At 33.3% G+C, this 20,516-nt stretch overlaps 2 protein-coding genes across 2 annotated transcripts; both read left to right on the forward strand.

The window, feature by feature from the left end:
* The first annotated feature begins 4,235 nt into the window (after positions 1-4,235).
* On the forward strand, positions 4,236-7,685 carry LOC139191183 (uncharacterized). The gene is made up of 4 exons (XM_070811753.1): positions 4,236-5,529; positions 5,956-6,502; positions 6,583-6,891; positions 7,199-7,685. The coding sequence occupies exons 1-4, from the start codon at positions 4,236-4,238 to the stop codon at positions 7,683-7,685; spliced, it is 2,637 nt and encodes an 878-aa protein (XP_070667854.1).
* Positions 7,686-10,609: 2,924 nt separating this feature from the next.
* LOC139191184 (uncharacterized) lies at positions 10,610-12,587 on the forward strand. Its single transcript, XM_070811754.1, has 6 exons — positions 10,610-10,676; positions 10,811-11,022; positions 11,123-11,341; positions 11,410-11,502; positions 11,619-11,720; positions 11,829-12,587. The coding sequence occupies exons 1-6, from the start codon at positions 10,610-10,612 to the stop codon at positions 12,585-12,587; spliced, it is 1,452 nt and encodes a 483-aa protein (XP_070667855.1).
* The last annotated feature ends 7,929 nt before the right edge of the window (positions 12,588-20,516 follow it).

The raw sequence follows: 20,516 nt of genomic DNA on the forward strand, positions 1-20,516 counted from the left end.
GTGGATGTAAGAAGATGATTTCACGTTTCGATATTTACGATTAACTGAAATATGAGTTAATGTCATATAATTTGTAGAAACTTTATAAACATCAAGCAATATTTTCACTAACCGTAGAACTCTAAATATAATATCAACGATCCAACGATCCAAACCGTTCATCTACCTGCACCCTCTAATAGATCATGTTTTCAAAAAAGAAAATCTAAAAAAACGAAATTTGATGAGAACAATGAAGCATAAATGTAAACAACAATCAACGGTTAAGTTTTGATCTATGATTTATATGATTATAGTGGCGAATTTCGAAGTTAAACTCTTCATGAAAGTTATAAAGCTTGTCATTACGAGTGTTTATATATTTTTTTACACTTCTACATTAATTAAAAAACTATTAAAGACTTTAGGTAAGCGAAAATATACTTAAAACAAAATTGCGTTTTTATGTTTTGGATGTGATAATATGGAATGTATATACTTATTTAGTATTATGTTTTTCATTTGATTATTTATTGGTTTAAAATATATTTTCCTTAACGGGTAACGGGTCGGGTCATATTACCTGTTAATATTATCGGGTTGATTTCGGGTCGGGTCATTTTACCCGTTTATTTTAACGGGTGTTACACGACACGACCCGTTAAGATATCGGGTATGACACGAAAACGACACGAACACGGAAAACACGACACGAATGCCAAGTCTACCTGTAAGTAAGGTTCTAAAAGGCGCTAAACGCTAGTAGGACGGCAAGTTGAGACCTAGCGCCTAAGCGGACTAAATGGATTTATATAATTTTATTATATATCATATAAATTAATCAAATTTACTATATAGTATATAAATAAACAATAAATAATTGTTAGTTTTGTATCATTTTCGAAGTCCAGAAGTTGTGTTGGGCATTTTATTCTTAGTAATAAAATGCAAGGCTGGACTTGTATTCCTCGTTTTAATTAACAAAATTGTCACCGAGTATCCATGGACAATCCACTCCATTTATAAATGGGCGTAATGGATCCTAACAGAAAAAAAAAAAAAAAATTAAAGAAAGAAAGAAGAACACTAAAACTCATCTAATCCATTTATTATCCTATTTGAATAAAAATACGGAAAATTTGGAAAAGTAACCAAAATTTGGAGCCCATATAAAATTATAACCACCCTTTGAAGTTTCGGATAATAATAACCTAAATTTGATATAAAAGTACTAATATATCATTAATGCATCAAATTTTATTCCTCGAAATCCTTGGATGTCGCCTCCTTTTCCCCTCCTTTTATTTATTTTGTTTGAACTACAAGTGTAATGCGGTATTGTTTATTGTGTCTGCTGAGCACCTTGCCCATCTATTTCCTTTTAATCCTGGAATAGATGTGTCATTTGCTTTAATGGTTACCCTTTTTATTTTTGATAAGTTACATAATGCCTCCAGCAATGAAGATGAGGTCTCGAAGGCAGAAGCTACTGTTAAGGTTCAAAAGTTTACTGAATGGCCTCTGAAATGAATAGGCTTTCATTCTTGTTTCCTAGGCAATAAGGATAGAGTTAACAATAGCTCATCAGTTGAGACCTGACTCCATTTATCAGCATTTAAGGCGTTCATTGATCTTGCTGGTAACCAGCTTTTCGGGAAAGGGCGAGCTAGTGCAAAAAGCTATTGGCTGTTCTAGTTTTTTCATGGTTAAGAACATGAGGAAGTTTATAACTTTTCACTCATTAGGGGTATATTAGTACTTTCACATCAACCATATCTGGACTTTGAAATTTTCCTAAAAATATTATGGATGCTTGTATGCATAGGTCAAGTGGCCATCCAATCACCGACTCACCTCTTTAAAGAAGAAAACCTAACTAAAGCTGCTACTGCTAAGCCATTTCCACCGTCAGCCATATCTGCAATTGCCAATCTATACCCCTCCCTTTCCCTCTCATTCTCTCTCGTCTCATCAACTGTCATCAACTCATCTTCTAACACACCGAGAGGGATACAGTGAAACTCATGGAGACAAGATGCGAGAAGCAAAACGCATAGACTGTCCAGCGTTCACCTTCTTCTGGGTAGGCATTTATTTTTTCCCAGGCCGCCCAGACCGTCCAACCTTCGCCTAGTCCGCCCAAGCGACCGCTTTATGCCACTACTACAAAAGGGCCCTATAGTGTCAGTTGTTGCGTCGGTTTAATATAATATAGTGGCGCACAAGAGAGTTGCGACACCCACTGAATATGACGTCGGATTTAGAAAGCCTGCGTCGCTTTTAAACCGACGTAAACATTTAATGTCGCTTATAACCGACACACATTTTAATAATTTTAAATACTGGCGTTGCTTTAAATAAAACAGTGTCGCTTTTAAGCGACATAAAGTATGGGTGTCGCATATAGAAGCGACACTAATTGATTTTTTTATATATTTTAAATCCTGCGTCGGTTCTGAGCGACATATATTTTATTTTTTTAAATATTTTGAAATCCGGTGTCGGTTGTAAGCGACAGATTGATGGTCTTTATATACCCTCCCCCGTTTTTTCTTCTTCTTCTCTTGCATTTATCTCATTCTCACGGTTTACAAACCTTCTGCTGTTCTCTCTCTTTCACCTTCAGAGTTCTTCCAAGTTCATTCTTCACAAAGGTAAGTTTTTCTTGCTTGTAGTATTTTTATTTTCTCCTCTTATGTTTAATTTTTGGATACAATTTATTTTTGTAGGGAATTTATTTGAGCTGGTTGAGTACATAAAGAATTAATCGACGGCGGAATTCTTCTATAATTCAGGTTTCTATCACTAAATTCTTTAATTTTTAAATTGTATAATACACAAGTTTATTTATTTAAAAATTGTAATTTAAGTAGTTAGATAAATTTCTATTATTTTTGTTAAATTAATTCATATTTAGGTGAATTAATTAATTTTGTCACTTGAATTGTTATGAGAAAATGGAATGAATATTATTTATAAGCGTTTATGTTAAATTAACAACATTAAATATAACATAAACTTATAATATTGAGTAATTTAAGAATATATTATGTTAAATTAATTTTTTTTGCACTCTAATTGTTATTTTAATTTGTTGTTATTTTGATAATTTTTTGTTGTTATTTACTAGAATGGATTAGATGAGAATAATTTGAATTGTTAAGAGAAAATGGAATGAATATTATTTATAAGCATTTATGTTAAATTAACAATATTAAATATAAAATAAACTTATAATATTGAGTAATGTAAGAATATATTATGTTAAATTAATTTTTTTTTGCACTCTAATTGTTATTTTGATAATTTTTTGTTGTTATTTACTAGAATGGATTAGATGAGAATAATTTGAATTTTTATGAGAAAATGGAATGAATAATAATTATAAGCATTTATGTTAAATTAACAATCTTAAATATAACATAAAATTATAATATTTAGTTATATAAGAATATATTATATTAATTTTTTTTTTTTTTTTTTTGCAATTTGAATTGTTATGAGAAAATGGAATGAATAATATTTATAAGCATTTATGTTAAATTAAAAATATTAAATATAACATAAACTTATAATATTTAGTAACATAAGAATATATTATGTTAAAGAATTTTTTTTTTGCAATTTGAATTTTTATGAGAAAATGGAATGAATAATATTTATAAGCATTTATGTTAAATTAACAATATTAAATATAACATAAACTTATAATATTTAGTAATATAAAAATATATTATGTTAAATTAATTATTTTTTTGCAATTTGAATGGTTATGAGAAAATGAAATGAATAATATTTATAAGCATTTATGTTAAATTAACAATATTAATATAACATAAACTTATCATTTTTAGTAATATAAGAATATATTACGTTAAATTAATTTTGTTTACAATTTGAATTGTTATGAGAAAATGGAATGAATAATATTTATAAGCATTTATGTTAAATTAACAATATTAAATATAACTTATGCACTATAATTGTTATTTTAATTTATTGTTATTTTGATAACTTTTGGTTGTTATTTACTAGAATGGATTAGATGAGCATAATTTTGATAACTTTTTGTTGTTATTTTAATTTGTTTTTACTATAGTAGGTGTTGAAAATTAAAAGATTGCAATCGTGATAGAGTTCGAGGGTTGAAAGATAGAAATTGAAAATTCTAATAGTTATGCCTACATGATAGGGATTGCAAGATTGTAGGCATCTTAGTGTCAGCGTAATATTTTACCCTCGTAAACTGGTAAAACATGGACAAGAGTTTGTTGACGATACCCCGAAATTTTGAAGCGTATACAGCTGGAATTAATTTGTTTTTGGATCAAGCAGTTGCAAATGGTGTTGGTCCTGATAAGTTTAGATGTCCTTGCAAAAGATGTTGTAATCGATATACTTTTGTTAGGAACACTATTATTGAACATCTCATATTGTATGATATGGATAAAGATTATAAAAATGCTTGCTGGCGACATCATGGCGAGCAAAACATTGGAGAGCAAAATGTGGCAATTGGAGAAGAAGAAACAGGAGATGAGGTGATTGGCATGCATGACTTTCTTAATGATGTATTTGTCCAACCATTAACAGAAGAAGGTGTTGGGCCATCTACTGAACCGTCTATTGGGGAAGGACGTCCAGAAGAGGTGGAGACTTTTTTTAGGTTACTTGAAGAGGCAGATCAAGATTTGTGGCCAGGGTGTAAGGAGTTTAAGAAATTAAAAGCAGTTGTAAGACTGTATCAGATCAAGTGTTTAGCGGGAATGTCAGACGACATCTTCACAACTTTACTGGAGTTAATTAAAAGAATGTTGCCTGAAGGGGATTGTTTGCCTGAATCTTGTTATAAGGCAAAAAAACTTATAAATGACTTGGGTCTGACGTATGTGAAAATTGATGCATGTCCCAATGATTGCATGATCTATTGGAAAGATACTTCGGATTTGACCTTGTGCTCAGTTTGTGGTGAATCAAGATATAAAATTACCAACGCAGCGGATAGGTCGAGAAAAAAGATCGCAGCTAAGGTTATGTGGTATTTTCCTTTAAAACCACGATTGCAACGATTTTTTATGTCGAAGCATACGACTGAACATATGAGGTGGCATGCAATTGAATGTCCTAAAGATGATTTTATGAGACATCCTTCAGATTCTCCAGCATGGAAGCATTTGGATAATTTATATCCAGATTTTGCGTCAGAAATTCGACATGTCCGATTAGGGTTGGCCAGTGATGGATTTAATCATTTTGGAAAAATGAGGAATGACCATAGCACATGGCCTGTGGTGCTTTCTGTTTACAATTTGCCGCCTTGGATGTGCATGAAGCAACTAAATTTGTTGTTGTCTCTTTTAATACCAGGACCGCGCAGTCCTGGTAAAGAGATTGATGTATACATGCGTCCACTGATTGACGAGTTGAATGAGTTGTGGGAGGTGGGAACTCTAACTTATGATGCGTATTCCAACCAAAGTTTCACGATGAAGGCTGCTGTCTTATGGACTATAAGTGGTTTTCTAGCTTATGGAATGTTGTCAGGATGGAGTACACATGGCTATAAAGCCTGTCCACATTGCATGCATGATAAAGAATCTATTTACTTGCCGGCGAGTCGTAAAATTTGTTATATGGGGCATCGACGCTTTCTTGAAGATAATCATAGGTTTCGAAGGCAAACCACAGTTTTTAATGGTCGTTGAGAGCATCGTAGTGCACCAAGGCAGTGGACTGGTTTACAATGTCTCGAAGAACTTTGTACATTGAGATTTACTTTTGGAAAACCAAAGAAAAATGCTTCAGTTGGGCAACGCAGAAAAAGAATTTCGAGCAGTACAAGTGGTAACAGTCAGTGGAAGAAGAAATCTATTTTTTATGAACTACCTTATTGGAGGCATATGTTGATTAGACACAATCTTGATGTTATGCATATCGAGAAAAATATATGTGACAGTGTGGTGGGAACATTGCTAGGTATAGAAAAGTCTAAAGACGGATTGGCTGCACGTGCAGATCTTGAAGTCTTGAACATAAGACGCAGTCAACACCCACGTAGAGAAGGAAATAGAACATTTCTACCTCCAGCTTTGTTCATGTTGAAAAGAGAAGAAAAAGCTGCGTTTTGCAACGTGTTGTCTACTATTCGGGTCCCCGATGGATATTCATCAAATTTATCGCGATGTGTGCACGTGAATGAACGAAAAATACATGGGTTGAAAAGTCATGATTGCCATGTTTTAATGCAGCAGTTGCTCCCGCTTGCAATACGCCCGGTTTTGCCTAAAGCTGTTACTATGGTTTTATTAGAGTTGAGTGCAATTTTCAGACAGTTGTGTAGTAAGAAGGAGTCTGAGGAAGGATTCAAGGAGCTGAGTTCAAGAATTGCCTTGACATTATGTCAACTTGAAAAAATATTCCCTCCTGCATTTTTTGATATAATGGTGCACCTTCCAGTTCACTTGGCAGATGAAGCAGCTCTTGCAGGGCCTGTTCCCTATAGATGGATGTATCTAATTGAATGGTAATTAATAAATTTTTTACAATTGTAGTCATAACTTTAATTTATAATTATAATTGTTTGTGTTTCGTTTATAATTATAGGTATTTGCAAACGTTGAAGCGCTATGTTCGTAATAAGGGTCGTCCTGAAGGTTCTATTGCTGAAGCATATTTGGTGGATGAGTGCTTATCCTTCTGTTCCATGTATCTTAAAGGTGCCGAGTCTCGTCGTACCCGTAGAGGACGAAATGAAGATGGTATTGGACGTGGAGTATCTGGTGGGCTATCAATTTTTGACTCCAAAGGATGTTATATGGGTTCAGGAGAAAATGTGGAGCTCGATCTAAATGTTCTTGATCAGTGCCATAGATACATTCTAAATAATTGTGATGAAGTGAACCCATTTAGAAGGTAAGAACGTTTAATCATACGTCTTAATGTTTTATTGATTTTCTTAACTTTGAAAAATTAATTATCTAAATTTGGACATAATTGTGTAGCCAACATGAGGAATTCTTGAAAACTAAACATCGTCGAGAAAGGTTAACTATGCGACAAATTAAGGAGCTAAGCAAGAAAGAATTTCCAGAATGGTTCAAGCAACATATGAGTTGATATAACAATCACATTATTTATTTATTGTTTTGCATTTTAATTATAACATGTTATAGTTATTCTGTCAATTTTTATCTTCATACTTATTACATATGAATTCAAGCTATAATGCTAATGACACGTTGATATCTCAAGACTTGCAATGGCTAGCTAATTATCCTAGTAGGGTTGTGAGTAGGTATAAAAGTCACATTGTTCATGGGTTTAGATTTCGTATAAAATTTGTGGATGATAAGCATAAGAATCAAAATTGTGGTGTCTTTGTACCTGCAAATGTTCCTGGAGCAATTGGGCAAGTGAATTGTTATGGCAGAGTTGTAGATATGTTCGAGGTTAAATATTGTGGTCCTACTGAGGCAGGAGATAGGGGTCGAGCTGTGATGTTATTCAAGTGCGAATGGGTTAATAGTGAAAGTCCACGAGGAATGAAGACCGATCAATATGGATTTACTATGGTGAATTTCAATCAATTGGGATTTAAAGAGGATCCTTTCATACTAGCATCACAAGCATTACAAGCATTTTACGTGGAGGACACAATTGAAAAAGATTGGCACGTAGTTGTTCGAACCCATACCGAACTTGGATGATCGAATTCTTGATAATGAAAATTTCCATACAAGGGTTGGCGTGGAAGAGACTCCTTTTCTTGAATCATTAGCATTGCCTACCGAGTTCGTTAATCATGCCAATGTCGACGATGAGCTAACAGATGATGATGGGGAATAATTGTGTAGCCAATTATTTTATGTATTAATTATACTATCTTTCATTTCGTATGTTATGATATCTTATTATAAAATTTTATTTCTGCTTTTTTATTAAGTATTATATATAAGTTAAACCTTTTTTTTTAAATATTGGGTTATATATATATATATATTTTAGCTTGTTTCTTGTCGCTTTTAACCGACGGCATATGTCATCTGCGTCGGTTTAATTGAAATATTTTGGACGCATGAGGATTGGAAGAGCCTTTTCATTCAGTTAGCGTCGGTTTTAACCGACGGCATATGTCATCTGCGTCAGTTTAATTGAAATATTTTGGACGCACGAGGATTGGAAGAGCCTTTTCATTCAGTTAGCGTCGGTTTTAACCGACTCAACCTCGGATTATTTCGATGCAATGAAAGCTTATTTCGACAGACTGTAATGTTATGTCGGTTTAATCCGACACAATATCAGTCTATTTCGACACAGACTGTCACGTTACGTCGGTTTAATCCGACGCAATATTAGCCTATTTCGACGCAATGTTAGTCTATTTCGACACATACTGTCACGTTACGTCGGTTTAATCCGACGCAATGTTAGCCTATTTCGACGCAATGTCAGTCTATTTCGACGCAAGGTAAATACCTATTGTCAATTATATGTTTCTTTTTATTTACAGTTCACGAAACTTTTGAGTTGTTAATTACACTATTTTTCTTTTTATTTAACAATTTTATACTTCTAAAAACTATAATAATTATATATATAAAATTATTTGATCTTTTATTTAACAATTTTATACCCTATATGAATATAGTGAATGATTTCGATCTTCAATTTAAAATATTTATACTAGTGGATACGACAAAATCTTATGTTATACTTAATGAAAATATAAATAAACTCTAGTAGGGTTAGTGAATCTATCGTTTTGATGGAATACGAATTCTACGAAAATAATTTCAACGATCAAACCGTCAAACATGTTTGTATATAATTCGAGATCGCGTACGCCAAAAATTGCAAAAAAAAAAACATTCTGAGACAAAGTAACGGGAAAAACCTATTCGATGGTTATTAACAAAAAATCACGATTTAACGGTTATTTTAACTCCGATTTTGATGATTTTTTATATGTACACTCCTTCACCCTATATGAATACAGTGAATGAATGCAATCTTCAATTTGAAATATTTACACTAGTGGATATCACAAAATCTTGTGTTATACTTAATGAAACTATGAATAAACTCTTTAAGTGTTAGTGAATCTATCGTTTTGATGGAATACGAATTCTACGAAACTAATTTCAACGATCGAACCGTCAAACATGTTTGTATATAATTCAAGATCGCATACGCCAAAAATTGCAAAAAAAAAAAAACATTCTGAGACAAAGTAATGGGAAAAACTTATTCGACGGTTATTAACGAAAAATCACGATTTAACGGTTATTTTAACTCTGATTTTGATGATTTTTTATATGTACACTCCTTCACCCTATATGAATACAGTGAAGGAATGCAATCTTTAATTTGAAATATTTACACTAGTGGATATCACAAAATCTTGTGTTATACCCATATTAATACAAATTGGTACGTTATATTTAATATTTGTGCATGTTATATTTCATAATTGTATGTTAATATGATGTTTATATGTTTTTATAGTTTAATACAACAAATTATTTGCATAAGAAAAATTCATTTTAAACGAATGATGATAAGATAAGATAGGATGTTTGTGGTGATTTTAGAATATTTATCATATTATTTTATGAACTAGTTGGTCAATTATTTACAATAAAAATCAAATTTTTAATTAAAAATTAACAGAAGAATGTTTGATTAAAAAAATTCAAATTCAAGGCATCTATATCAAAATGATCCTAAAATTACATAAGTTAAATTTTAAGGCATCTATATCAACATGAGGAATTCTTAAAATTCAAATTTAAGGCATCTATATCAACATGAGGAATTCTTAAAATTACATTTCTCTTTTTTATTAAGTATTATGTATAAGTCAAATTTTATATATTAAAATATTATATGAAATAACGTAAGTTAAATTTTAATTTTGGGTTAAACTTTTGTTTTTTTTTTTCTCCTGCGTTTCCATTTTTTTTTTAGTTAAACTATTTTTTTTTTTTTTTATGTTGGGCGGGAATTTTCCCGGTTTTTTTTGCACGGGGAAATGGATTGGAAGAATTAGGGTGGAATTGGACGTGCGAATGAACCGAGGCATCGAAATAATAAATGGTTGCGTCGAAATAATAAGTAGTGGCGTCGGTTTGAACTGACGCAACTACTTATTATTTCAACGCAACCACGTATTATTTCGAAGCTTCGTTTTATGCGTCGGTTTAAACCGACGCAACCACTTATTATTTCGACGCAAGGGTTTATTATTTCGATGCCTCGGTTCATTCGCACGTCCAATTCCGAGGCCACTGCAATGACTGTCTGTCAGAAGAACGTCGGTTCAAATCAACGCAATTGCCTTCTATTTCGATGCTAGGCATATCTGTCAGACTAATGTCGATTTTAAACGACGCAACATGACCCTATTTGGACGCCAGTATCCTTGCAGTCAAAAGTGTGTCAGAGGTTGTGTCGGTTTGAAGCGACGTAATGTTTGCATATTTCGACGCTAAGTTTTTTTGCATATTTAAGCTTCTACGACCTATTTCCGTGTGTTTCCTTTTCACTCTCCTATTTCACTCCCTCATTTCACTCCCTCTCCTTCTCCATCTTCTGTATTCCGCATTTCTTCCGTGAATCCTTTACTTTTGCTATGGATAGTAATAGTGATCATCAACGTTATGAGGAACTTCATGTGGAAGAGGAAGAGGTCGAAGCTGGTTATTTTTCCATATTATTATTAGTTTCGTTTTTTTTTTGTTTGTTTAATCTTCTATTATTCTTATAAACTGAAAATTTACATATGTTTCCTACTTTTTTGGTGTGTTTTAATTGTGGTTTTTGTATGAACAAGGAACATCTCAACGGAGGCGAAGACCTTCAGTTCCCAAATGGACGAAACAGCTTTGTTCGTTTGATATGTCCGGAAAATGCATTAGTGATAATTCTAGTGCATTTTCAAAATATGTGGCATCGGAGGTTAGAGACTACAGAAATCTCCCATTGGCGAAGCATTGGCGTAAGATTAAGGATGTAGATAAGGAAGCTTTCTGGAATAGAATTAAGGTATAGGTATTTTTATTTTTATTAGAAAATAAAAGATTAATTCAATGATTGTTATAATATTTGACTTGGTTGATTTTTTTTTTTTTTTTTATGGATGTAGGGAAATATTGTTTTTGAAGATGCAGATATACCAAAAATTCCTTTGATCCGCTTTATGACGCTTAAGGTTACTGAGCATGCACATAAAGAGTTTAGAAATAAGTTAAAAAAAAAGTATTATACCGAGAGAGCAACAGAGGAGCGTCGCCAACCTCCTCCTGATGTGAATCCTACCCAGTGGGGTACTTTGTTGGCATACTGGAGTGGAGATAAAACAAAGGTAATCGATGTAGTTTATTTCGTTATAACTATAAATTTGTGTAATAATTTTTTTATTTTTATTTTCAGGATGTTGCTGAAAAAAACAAGATTAACCGGCAAAGGAAAACAATGAACCATACTACTGGTACAAAATCTTTTGCAAGAAAGCGGCAAGAATATGTATGGATTGTACAATTTGAAGAAATGTTATTTTAAATATTCTATAGTTGTTATAAATATTAATTTTAATGAGGTTTGTCTAAAATTGTTTGTGTGAAATTTTATTTTTGGTAAAGTGGAAGAAGCATGGGAAAGAAGCCGATCCTGTAACCTTTTTTCGTGAATGTCATACACGAAAAAATGAAACTTGGATTGATGAAGAATCGGAGCGTACAGGGGTAATTTATTTTAGTGTGTTAGTATTTCATTGTTATTAATTTTTATTATCTATAGCTTATTTTTCTGTTTTACGATTGAATTTTTATTTTTAAAAATTGTAATGCTAGGCAACAATGGAGAGTAATCTGCAAACTTTGATTCAGTCGGGGCAAGAGGATAATGAAGATCTTAGGACCCAAGTGTATGTTGATACAATGGGTCCTGAGAGGTATAATAGAGCCAGAGGATACGGTCATGGGGTGACTCCTGATATGGTGTCCTATGCGTCTTCTTCGTCTTCTACATCAATTTCCTCCAAGAGGTCATCTAACAGTGCAATGGCATTGCTGATGACTCAAAATAATGAGTTGAAATTGAGGGACGAAAATAACAATAAACGGATTTCGGACCTAGAGAACAAGCAAAGTCAGATGTTTGCGTGGCTTTTCCAAAGATTTCAGCCACAACCACAACCACAACCACCATATAGCCCGGGAACTCAACAGTCAGGCCAGAGTCAGCCTTCTCCTCCTCAACAGTTGGGTCAAAGTCAGCCACCCCCTGCATATCTGTATGCTGGCTATAATCAACAACCTCCGTATCCTATGCATTCGATGCCTATGCAGCCCACGCCATACATGCAGCAGCCGCCTATGCCATGCATGCAACAGCCTCCCATGCCTTACATGCAGGAGCCGCCTTATCAAGTGCCAGTATATCGACCCGAGATGGCTGCTCCTTGTCTTGAATTTCCAGCTGGGGGGTTTGATGAAATGCTTGCGGGTGTTGGATCTGATGTGGACTTGTCGAGGATGTTGGCATCAAATATAGGACCTCAAGAACGAGAAGGATCTGTGCCACGTTCAGGCGCAGATTCGGTTCCGTAGTTTATTTGGTTCGCTTTCTTGTCGGTTAAATATGACTCTTTAATCGTTCTATCTTTTTTGTTTTTTTATGTTATGTTTGTAATGTCGGATTTAGCAGTTGTTATGATGGATGAGTTTTTGTATATTAAGTGGAACGTTAGATGTACAATATTTGTGTATTTTGGCACTATTTTTATTGTTAATTATTTTCATTAATGTATGTACAATATTTGTGTATTTTGGCACTATTTTTCTTTTTAATTATTTTCATTAATGTTTATTTTGGCCTTGGAATTTATTAATATAATTATATAAATTTTTTCTGTTACAATGAATTGAAGAAGAATGCGGTTTGTCGGTTTTTTTTTATTATTATTAACAAAGGTGGTGTCAGTTAAGACCGTTATTCGTTTGCATATTTTATTTATTTAATTGTTATTTGACGTCGGTTTATGGGGTATTAAATTGATTTAATATTATTTCAGTGTCGTTTAAAAGCGACAGTAGGATTTATATTTTACAATTAAATTGCTAATGAACGTCGCCTTAAAGCGATGTAACGTGTAAGTATGCGTTGCTTTAAACCGACATGAATTTTAGTGTTGCTTTAAAGCGACGCTGTTTAGTGTCGGTTTAAGCCACGAAACCGACGCTAAAGCCCTTTCGTGACGCTAGCAATGGTGTCGCTTTGAAAATGCGACATTACATTGTTTTATGTCGCATTTTTGCCAAAATTGCGACAGAAATCGGATTTCTCGTCGGTTTTTGCTCCGACAGTGATAGCATATATTGTAGTAGTGTGCCGCCGAATAGCTTAGCCGATTTATTAAACATTTTCGGGTTAATCGTGGCTGAGCACTGCCGCTGAGCGACTAGGCACCGTGTAGACTGCGTTTTAGAACATTGCTTGTAGATGCTTAATAAAAAAACAACAAAATTTTGTTTTGTGAAATTACATTCTTACCCTTGATTTTTTTTTTTTTTTTGTGGTAGAAGATTAAATAGTCTTTTCACATTTTTTTGGTTGACAAAAAGGGTTCTGTTAATATGTAGTTTAGATTAAGGGTTTTTTTTTACTGAAAATATGAGTACACCTCTTAAAATTCAATTTTCTTTAATTAAAACCCATCATGATAAGTTTCTCAAACAAAAACCCAATGACTAGGCTCCAACTAAGCAATATCCATAATTAAGTTTGACTTGGCAAAATTTGTATTTTTGGATGTCTAAATTACCCTGAATAACTTTGTGTCTCTCACTTATTATCTACATTTATTGTACATTATTTCATTCAATTACATGTTCAAATACCTTATGGGGATTTGGAAAAAAAATTTAAATGTCATGATTCCTATGTATTTAATAGCAAAAATTTACATGATACCAATGTTCCTTGTATAGCTGTTTTCACATGATGCTAACAGGTAAATTAGTATATCCCACAATATAAAAAAGTTATTTTATTCAAAATTATCAATATTTTAAATGTAACTTAGGTAAATTATTTTGCACAACATATATAACAATATAAGTTCCTAGTAAATTATGTAATGATCCATGCAAAATAATAATGAGAACTTTAACGAAAAGCACCTGGTACTGTTCAATTTAACGAAAAACCACATTTTTACACTAAAAACTAAAAAGTCAATTCTGGTACTATTCACTTTACCCTTTATTTTGTCCTCATCATTAAAACTCAAAGTTTTCAAGCCATTTTTATTAGTTTTCCTAATAATTTACCTACAAAATAAATAAATATGTTTTATTCAAAATTAATTAAATACCAATATTTTGCAAAAAAAAAAAATATATAAAACAATTTAGCTACATGCAAAATAATTTACCTACAAAATAAAAGAATGTCGATTGATTGCACACTCTATATAATAATGACAACATGTGGGTAGTATATATGTAATATCACATGAAAAATAATTTACCTACAAAATAAATAAATGTTTTTAGCCAATTGATTCAGATTAATTAATTACATATTATTTTACATAAAAATATAGATATATTATTTGTATGCATATGTATAATTTAACAAAATGTGTCTAATACATACATGCAAAATAATTTACCTACAATGATTGTCAAACAAATAAAAGAAATTAAACATATGATGGTAAGAGAAGTATAAAGTAGATAATTTCATAATAATAAGGCACTTATTTCTCACAATTATGGTGAATAATTAAATTCATTAACATAATTAGAGTGTTGTGGCACAATTGTAAATAGTTTGAAAATAATAGGTATTTATTTGTTTACATGGCCGTCTACTTCAAATTTGGGTTTTATTTGGATGTTTAAAATGAGATGGGTTTTTGTCAAGAAAATAAGTGTTGCATGGGTTTATATCTAAAGAACCCATCTTTTTATTAACACCCCACAATCTTATGAATACACCCCAGTTTTTTGAATTCTTGTTGAACTACCTCTTTTACCCTTATTTAAATTTGAAAAAGAAAAAGAGAAAAAATAACAAACCCAATACCCACAAATGCATCACGTATTCCCTTCTCAACAGCCAAACAACATGCACCATCATTAACGAATTCCATTGATCTCAATAATTCAATTGTTACAAGAATGGTCTTGATAATTTTATTTACCCAAACATATGCCGACCTTATATTACAGAAACACTTTCCATATGTTTTCCTGCCTATAGCCATCAAGTAGACATCCTTGAGTATGGCGTCTGAAATTGCAGTTTGTAGAAACTGCTAAAGGCCTCGCATAACTACAGGGAGGGAAAGGGGAGGGGAAGGTGAGGGAATGGAGTGTGTAGCATGGATCGACGAAGTGGCTGAGGGTGAGCGAGATGTCAATTAGGTGAAATGTTATTGTTGTTTTGAATAGGTGGGTGGCTTCAGTAGAAGTAGGGTTAAAATTGGAATTTAAATGAATAATTTTAAGTGTGGGGTGTATTTATAAAATTGTTGGGTGCCAATAAAACAACACTTAGATTAAATGCACTTCATTATTGTTTCTTTGTTTTAAAACATTTATTATAATAGTTTAATTTGACATATTGGGTGGAAAACAAAACTTTAAAATATGTCAAAGTGCCACATAGGCTATTAAATTTAAATTTTATTTTTAAAAAATTGACATCTCTTTTGGAGATAGGTATAAAGAATCAACTTGTCTACCTTTGGAAGGCTTAATGTAACATCTAGGTTTTCCATTTGGTAAAATAGAATAAGAAGTAGTAGTAACTGTTGTGGCCAATTCTTTTAAAGGGAGAGGGAGGGGGAAGGAGGGAGGGAGGGAGGGGGAGAGAGGGAGAGAGAGAGGCATACATAAATGATAGAATGCATAGAGATATGTTTTCTACCTTTATTTATGTAAACCATGAGAAAAGATTAACTTGTCCTCCAAGTAAATACAAAGTTTAATACGAAATAATCACTAGGATATTGAGTAATCTTAAATTGAATCTAACTAGAATTTACATAATCATACATGTGCTAATAATGTTCACAACAATCCCCTTGAGTGTGTAAATAATCAAGTAGATAGAATACCAAATTCAACAAAGATAGTTGATGAAGTCATCTCATTAACACTGATAGAGTAACATGCTAGTCTCAAACAAGAAACACTTGCATATGGAAATAAGTCTAAAAAAAACCCAACTATTGGACAAAAATCCATAGTATAAGGAAAATGGTGAGTTGAATGTAAAGTTAGTTTAAACGTCTACTGGACATACACAAGGGTATAACTAGCCTAGTATGGGTTTCTCATTAAAACCTAGTTACATGGCAAAAACTCAAAGGGAAAAATGTTCCTAATCATAAGGAAAAAGATTACATTAAAGTCTAGTGACTTTGATTCAGGATACTTTCCTTGAGTTTGACATAATTCTAAAGAGAACTAACTATGTTGCAAATCAGAAAGTTTATGCATACCAATTCCTCGAACAAGCTTCTGGAAAGTAGACTTCAACAGTGACTTCGGATGTATCCTTTCTTGATTAAGGTATTAGAAAGAATCGCCTTTATGTAGAGAAAGAGAAATGTTCATTTAAATAGACAGAGATTTTGTTTGAATATGCTCGACAACAGCTCTCAGCCTGAAGTACTCACGCATAGCTTCGTGTAGGGCGAGAATTTCAGCATGGTTCGATAAAGTTGTAACTAAGGTTTATTTGGTTGACCTCTAACATATTGCGGTGTCTTCAACGGTAAAAATGTAACCCATTTGAGAACGTGCCTTGTGCGGGTCAGACAAGTAACCTGGGTTTGCATAACCAACAATGAGAGCATTGACTCAGTGACTATGGAGCGTGTCGGCACTCATGGAAGCATATATATGGGTAGAACATGTTGATATTGCTGCAGCGAAAATGAAAGATTGTTGCTGGTGTAAATTACAGAAAGCAAAACACAGCTAAATAGAAATTAATGATGAATAAAAGACACCAGAATTTTATGGAAAAAAAAAACCCCTCTGATGTGAAGGGAAAAACCATAGGACAAAGTCCGAAATACTTCTACTATTAAAAATGGGATTACAAGCACTAATCTTTCTAAAAATTTAGAGGCTGAATGAGTCAATATCATGCACACAATCTTGGATGAACTCACTATTTTTCTGTTTTGTTTCTCTCTGTGGAAAAGCTACAAGCTTAAACACATAAATATTCATAATCAACTCCCTTCTAGAAAACTATGGAAGGGGATAGACAAAGCAATTAATATTGGGGCTGCTTTACATTTACTCAGTTCTTGAAACTAGAAAAACCTTTCTTTGTCCAAAGATATTTCTTCTTAGATAGTTGTGCATTAAAGATGGATATTTAATTTCATGATAAGGGAATTCTAACAATCTCCCCCTTCCCAACTCATGTTGAAGAAACACAAACCTCTTACTGTTGTGCAATGCTCATTTTTCCTTTTAGGAAGAGCCTTCGTCAACACATCAGACTTGTTGTCATTGGTATGGACTTTGTCCAACTGCAACAATTTTTTCTCAAGCACATCTCTAATACAATGATACATGAGATCAATATGTTTAGACTTGTAGTGAAAGCTTGGATTCTTATTAAGATGGATGGCACTTTGATTGTCATAGTAGATGCCAAACTTTTTCTGGTGTAGACCAAGTTCTTTGAAATATCTCTTCAACCACAACATCTCCTAGCAACATTCTACATTAACAATGTACTCTGCCTCCATAGTAGACAAGGTCACACATTTTTGCAATTTAGATTGCGAAGACACCGCGCCCTATGCAAAAGTGAATAAATAGCCCGAAGTTGATCTTTTCGTGTCTCTGTCTCTTGCCAAATATGCATCAGTGAAGCCTTTGAGAACATGCTCATACTTCCAAAACACAAACATAACTTTGAAGTACCTCTAAGGTACCTTAGAATCCATTTGACTGCTGCCCAATTCTTCTTTCTAGGATTTGCAAGAAACCTACTGATGTGTTATAAACTAACACACAAATTAAACCTTCTTGTTGACGATTGTAGTAAAGATGCAAGTTGGAATCGTTCTAGGCCGGGGATTAGGAGGGATTGCTAATCTACTCTAAACTGACTTAAAAACACAAAAAATAAACTTAAAAACACTTACCAAGACTCACAAAACTCAAAACAGCTTAAAACAACCAAATAGACTCAAACTAGACACTAGGAATGACTTTGGACGAAAATTGACTTTTACTTGACTCAAAACATTTAAAAACACAAATTAAAATAGATTCTAACTAATTAGACACACTAAAGTAAAGGGGGATTGGATTTTGGACCAAAATAAAGTAAAAACAAAACAGAAACTAGAACTAGACAGATTTGCATGAAATTGGGGAAAATATGGGTGATGGGCTAGCTAGAGGCTCCTTCTCCACACATGACACACTTGCATACAAAATCAATCTCCAGTTGTTTCTTTCAATAAACCATAAATCTCAACGCCTCAGATTAACCGTGAAAGCGCACGCATTAACCCTCGGATTTACCTTATATCATTGAATTGGATGGAAATAGTGCATCGCAATCAAATTATTCTTCAAAAGTTCCCTACATGAAAGCGCATAATAGAGATACAATCAAAGATCATTAAGCTCTATGAAAATCATAAGCATTGACAAGGCACTCGTAACTATGAAAGCGCATGATACTTATTCCAGGAATTTACTTAACACGATCGTGACCAGCAACCTCCACTACTTGTGAATATAAGTTCATAACGATTAGGTGAAACTCCCTTATATTCTAGCATCAAATTCATGCATGCAAACTAAGTGTCGACCCTTAATCAACATACAAGAATAAGTTTTGAATCAAACAGTTAAGTAAATTGCATTCATAATTTATGAAATCACAACTAGAAGTAATCAATTCATATTGCAAATATGTTCATGGCTTTGAAATTCTCCCTAGCCAAAAGGGGTTTAGTTCCTTATACTTGCAATTAAACATAAACAATTGAAATTAAACATTGAAAACCAAAGTAGAATACACTTAGAATGCTCCAGCAATCCAAATTGAATGGCTAGCACAACTCGAAGCAATCCTCCTTCCTTGCAAATATGTGGCACAAGGGTGTGAGTGGTGAATGGATGGTCTAAGGGTTGCGGCAGGTTATGTAGAGAGGGTTAGGGGTGTGTAGAGAATCTGTGGTTATGGGTGATAGAGGATGGATAGGTAGATAGGTGGATGGAATGGCTGAGGAGAAGAGAAGAGAGCCCTAAAGTGTGCAGCAATATGTTATTTATATAGCAAAGTAAGTCAAAACCCTAAGGAATTAAAGCTAGGGTGCAGCAGAAAATAAAGGAAAAGGGAAATAAAGTTTTCATTATTTTAGAAGGATTTTAACTCTAAATCCACAAGGAAAAGGCTAAGTAAAATCATAAATCCAGAGAGAAAGGGAAAGGAAAGTTGCGGCAAGGACAAAGGGAAAGGGAAAAGGGAAAAAAGGATGAAAAGGAAATGGGAAGTTGCGGCAAAGGATGAAAAGGAAATAGAAAGATGTAATTAAGTGTCCTAACATATTTAGGACACTCCTTTGCAGCTGGAACCTTGATAAATTAGGATTAGGAAAGGTCAAAACCAAAGTAGAAAACCTTGGCTAACATTCCTTCTTTGAGTAGGAATCCTCATTCTTCTAAGAATCCTCATTCTTCTGGGAATCCTTCTTCAACTAGGAATCCTTCTTCAATTAGGAATCCTAGTATCTTTAGGTCTTCAATTTCGTCCATACCCTTTGCTCCAAGCCTATGCTATCCATTCCATGCCCAAAACTGCTCCAAAAGGCTCCAAAATACATTTCTTTGCCACATTAACCCTTTGGACCTACAAACACACGAAAATAGCTTAAAATACTAAAATAACTAAGAACTAACAACATAAATGCAAGAAAACAAGCTAACTAAGTCGCATAAATATGCTCCTATCACCTGCTCACCACTCATATCACATGCAAGATCTGGCTTAGTACATACCATTGCGTACATTAAACTCCCTATGGCTGAAGCATAGGGAATTTTCTTCAATTCTTCATTCTCTTCCTTTATTGAAGGGCTTTGACAGTAGCTTAGCTTGAAGTGAGTAGCAAATGGACAGTTTACAACTTGTCCAAGCGTGGGCCGTTCTTTTTCTTGACTCTCTTTTGTATTAGAATCTGCCTGTGCATTCTCTTGGCCATCATGATCATTATATGTAACTTCTGCTTCAGCTTCCCCATCAACATCCTAAGCTGCAACATGAGAAATTGGATCAAAATCAATCAGACTATCAAAATAATGCTGATCACATTTTTCATTCGTCCCAAAATCTTCAATTGTTTGGTCTTAAAAGAAAATGACATCTCAACTTCGAACCACTTTCTTGCTTATAGGATCCTATAATCTATAACCAAAATTTTCATCTCCATAACACAAGAATACACATTGCTTGTGTTGGAAATGTGCCCTAAAGCCAATCAT

The sequence above is a fragment of the Malus domestica genome, chromosome 14 (genome assembly GCF_042453785.1).
Source record: "Malus domestica chromosome 14, GDT2T_hap1".
NCBI lineage: Eukaryota > Viridiplantae > Streptophyta > Magnoliopsida > Rosales > Rosaceae > Malus > Malus domestica.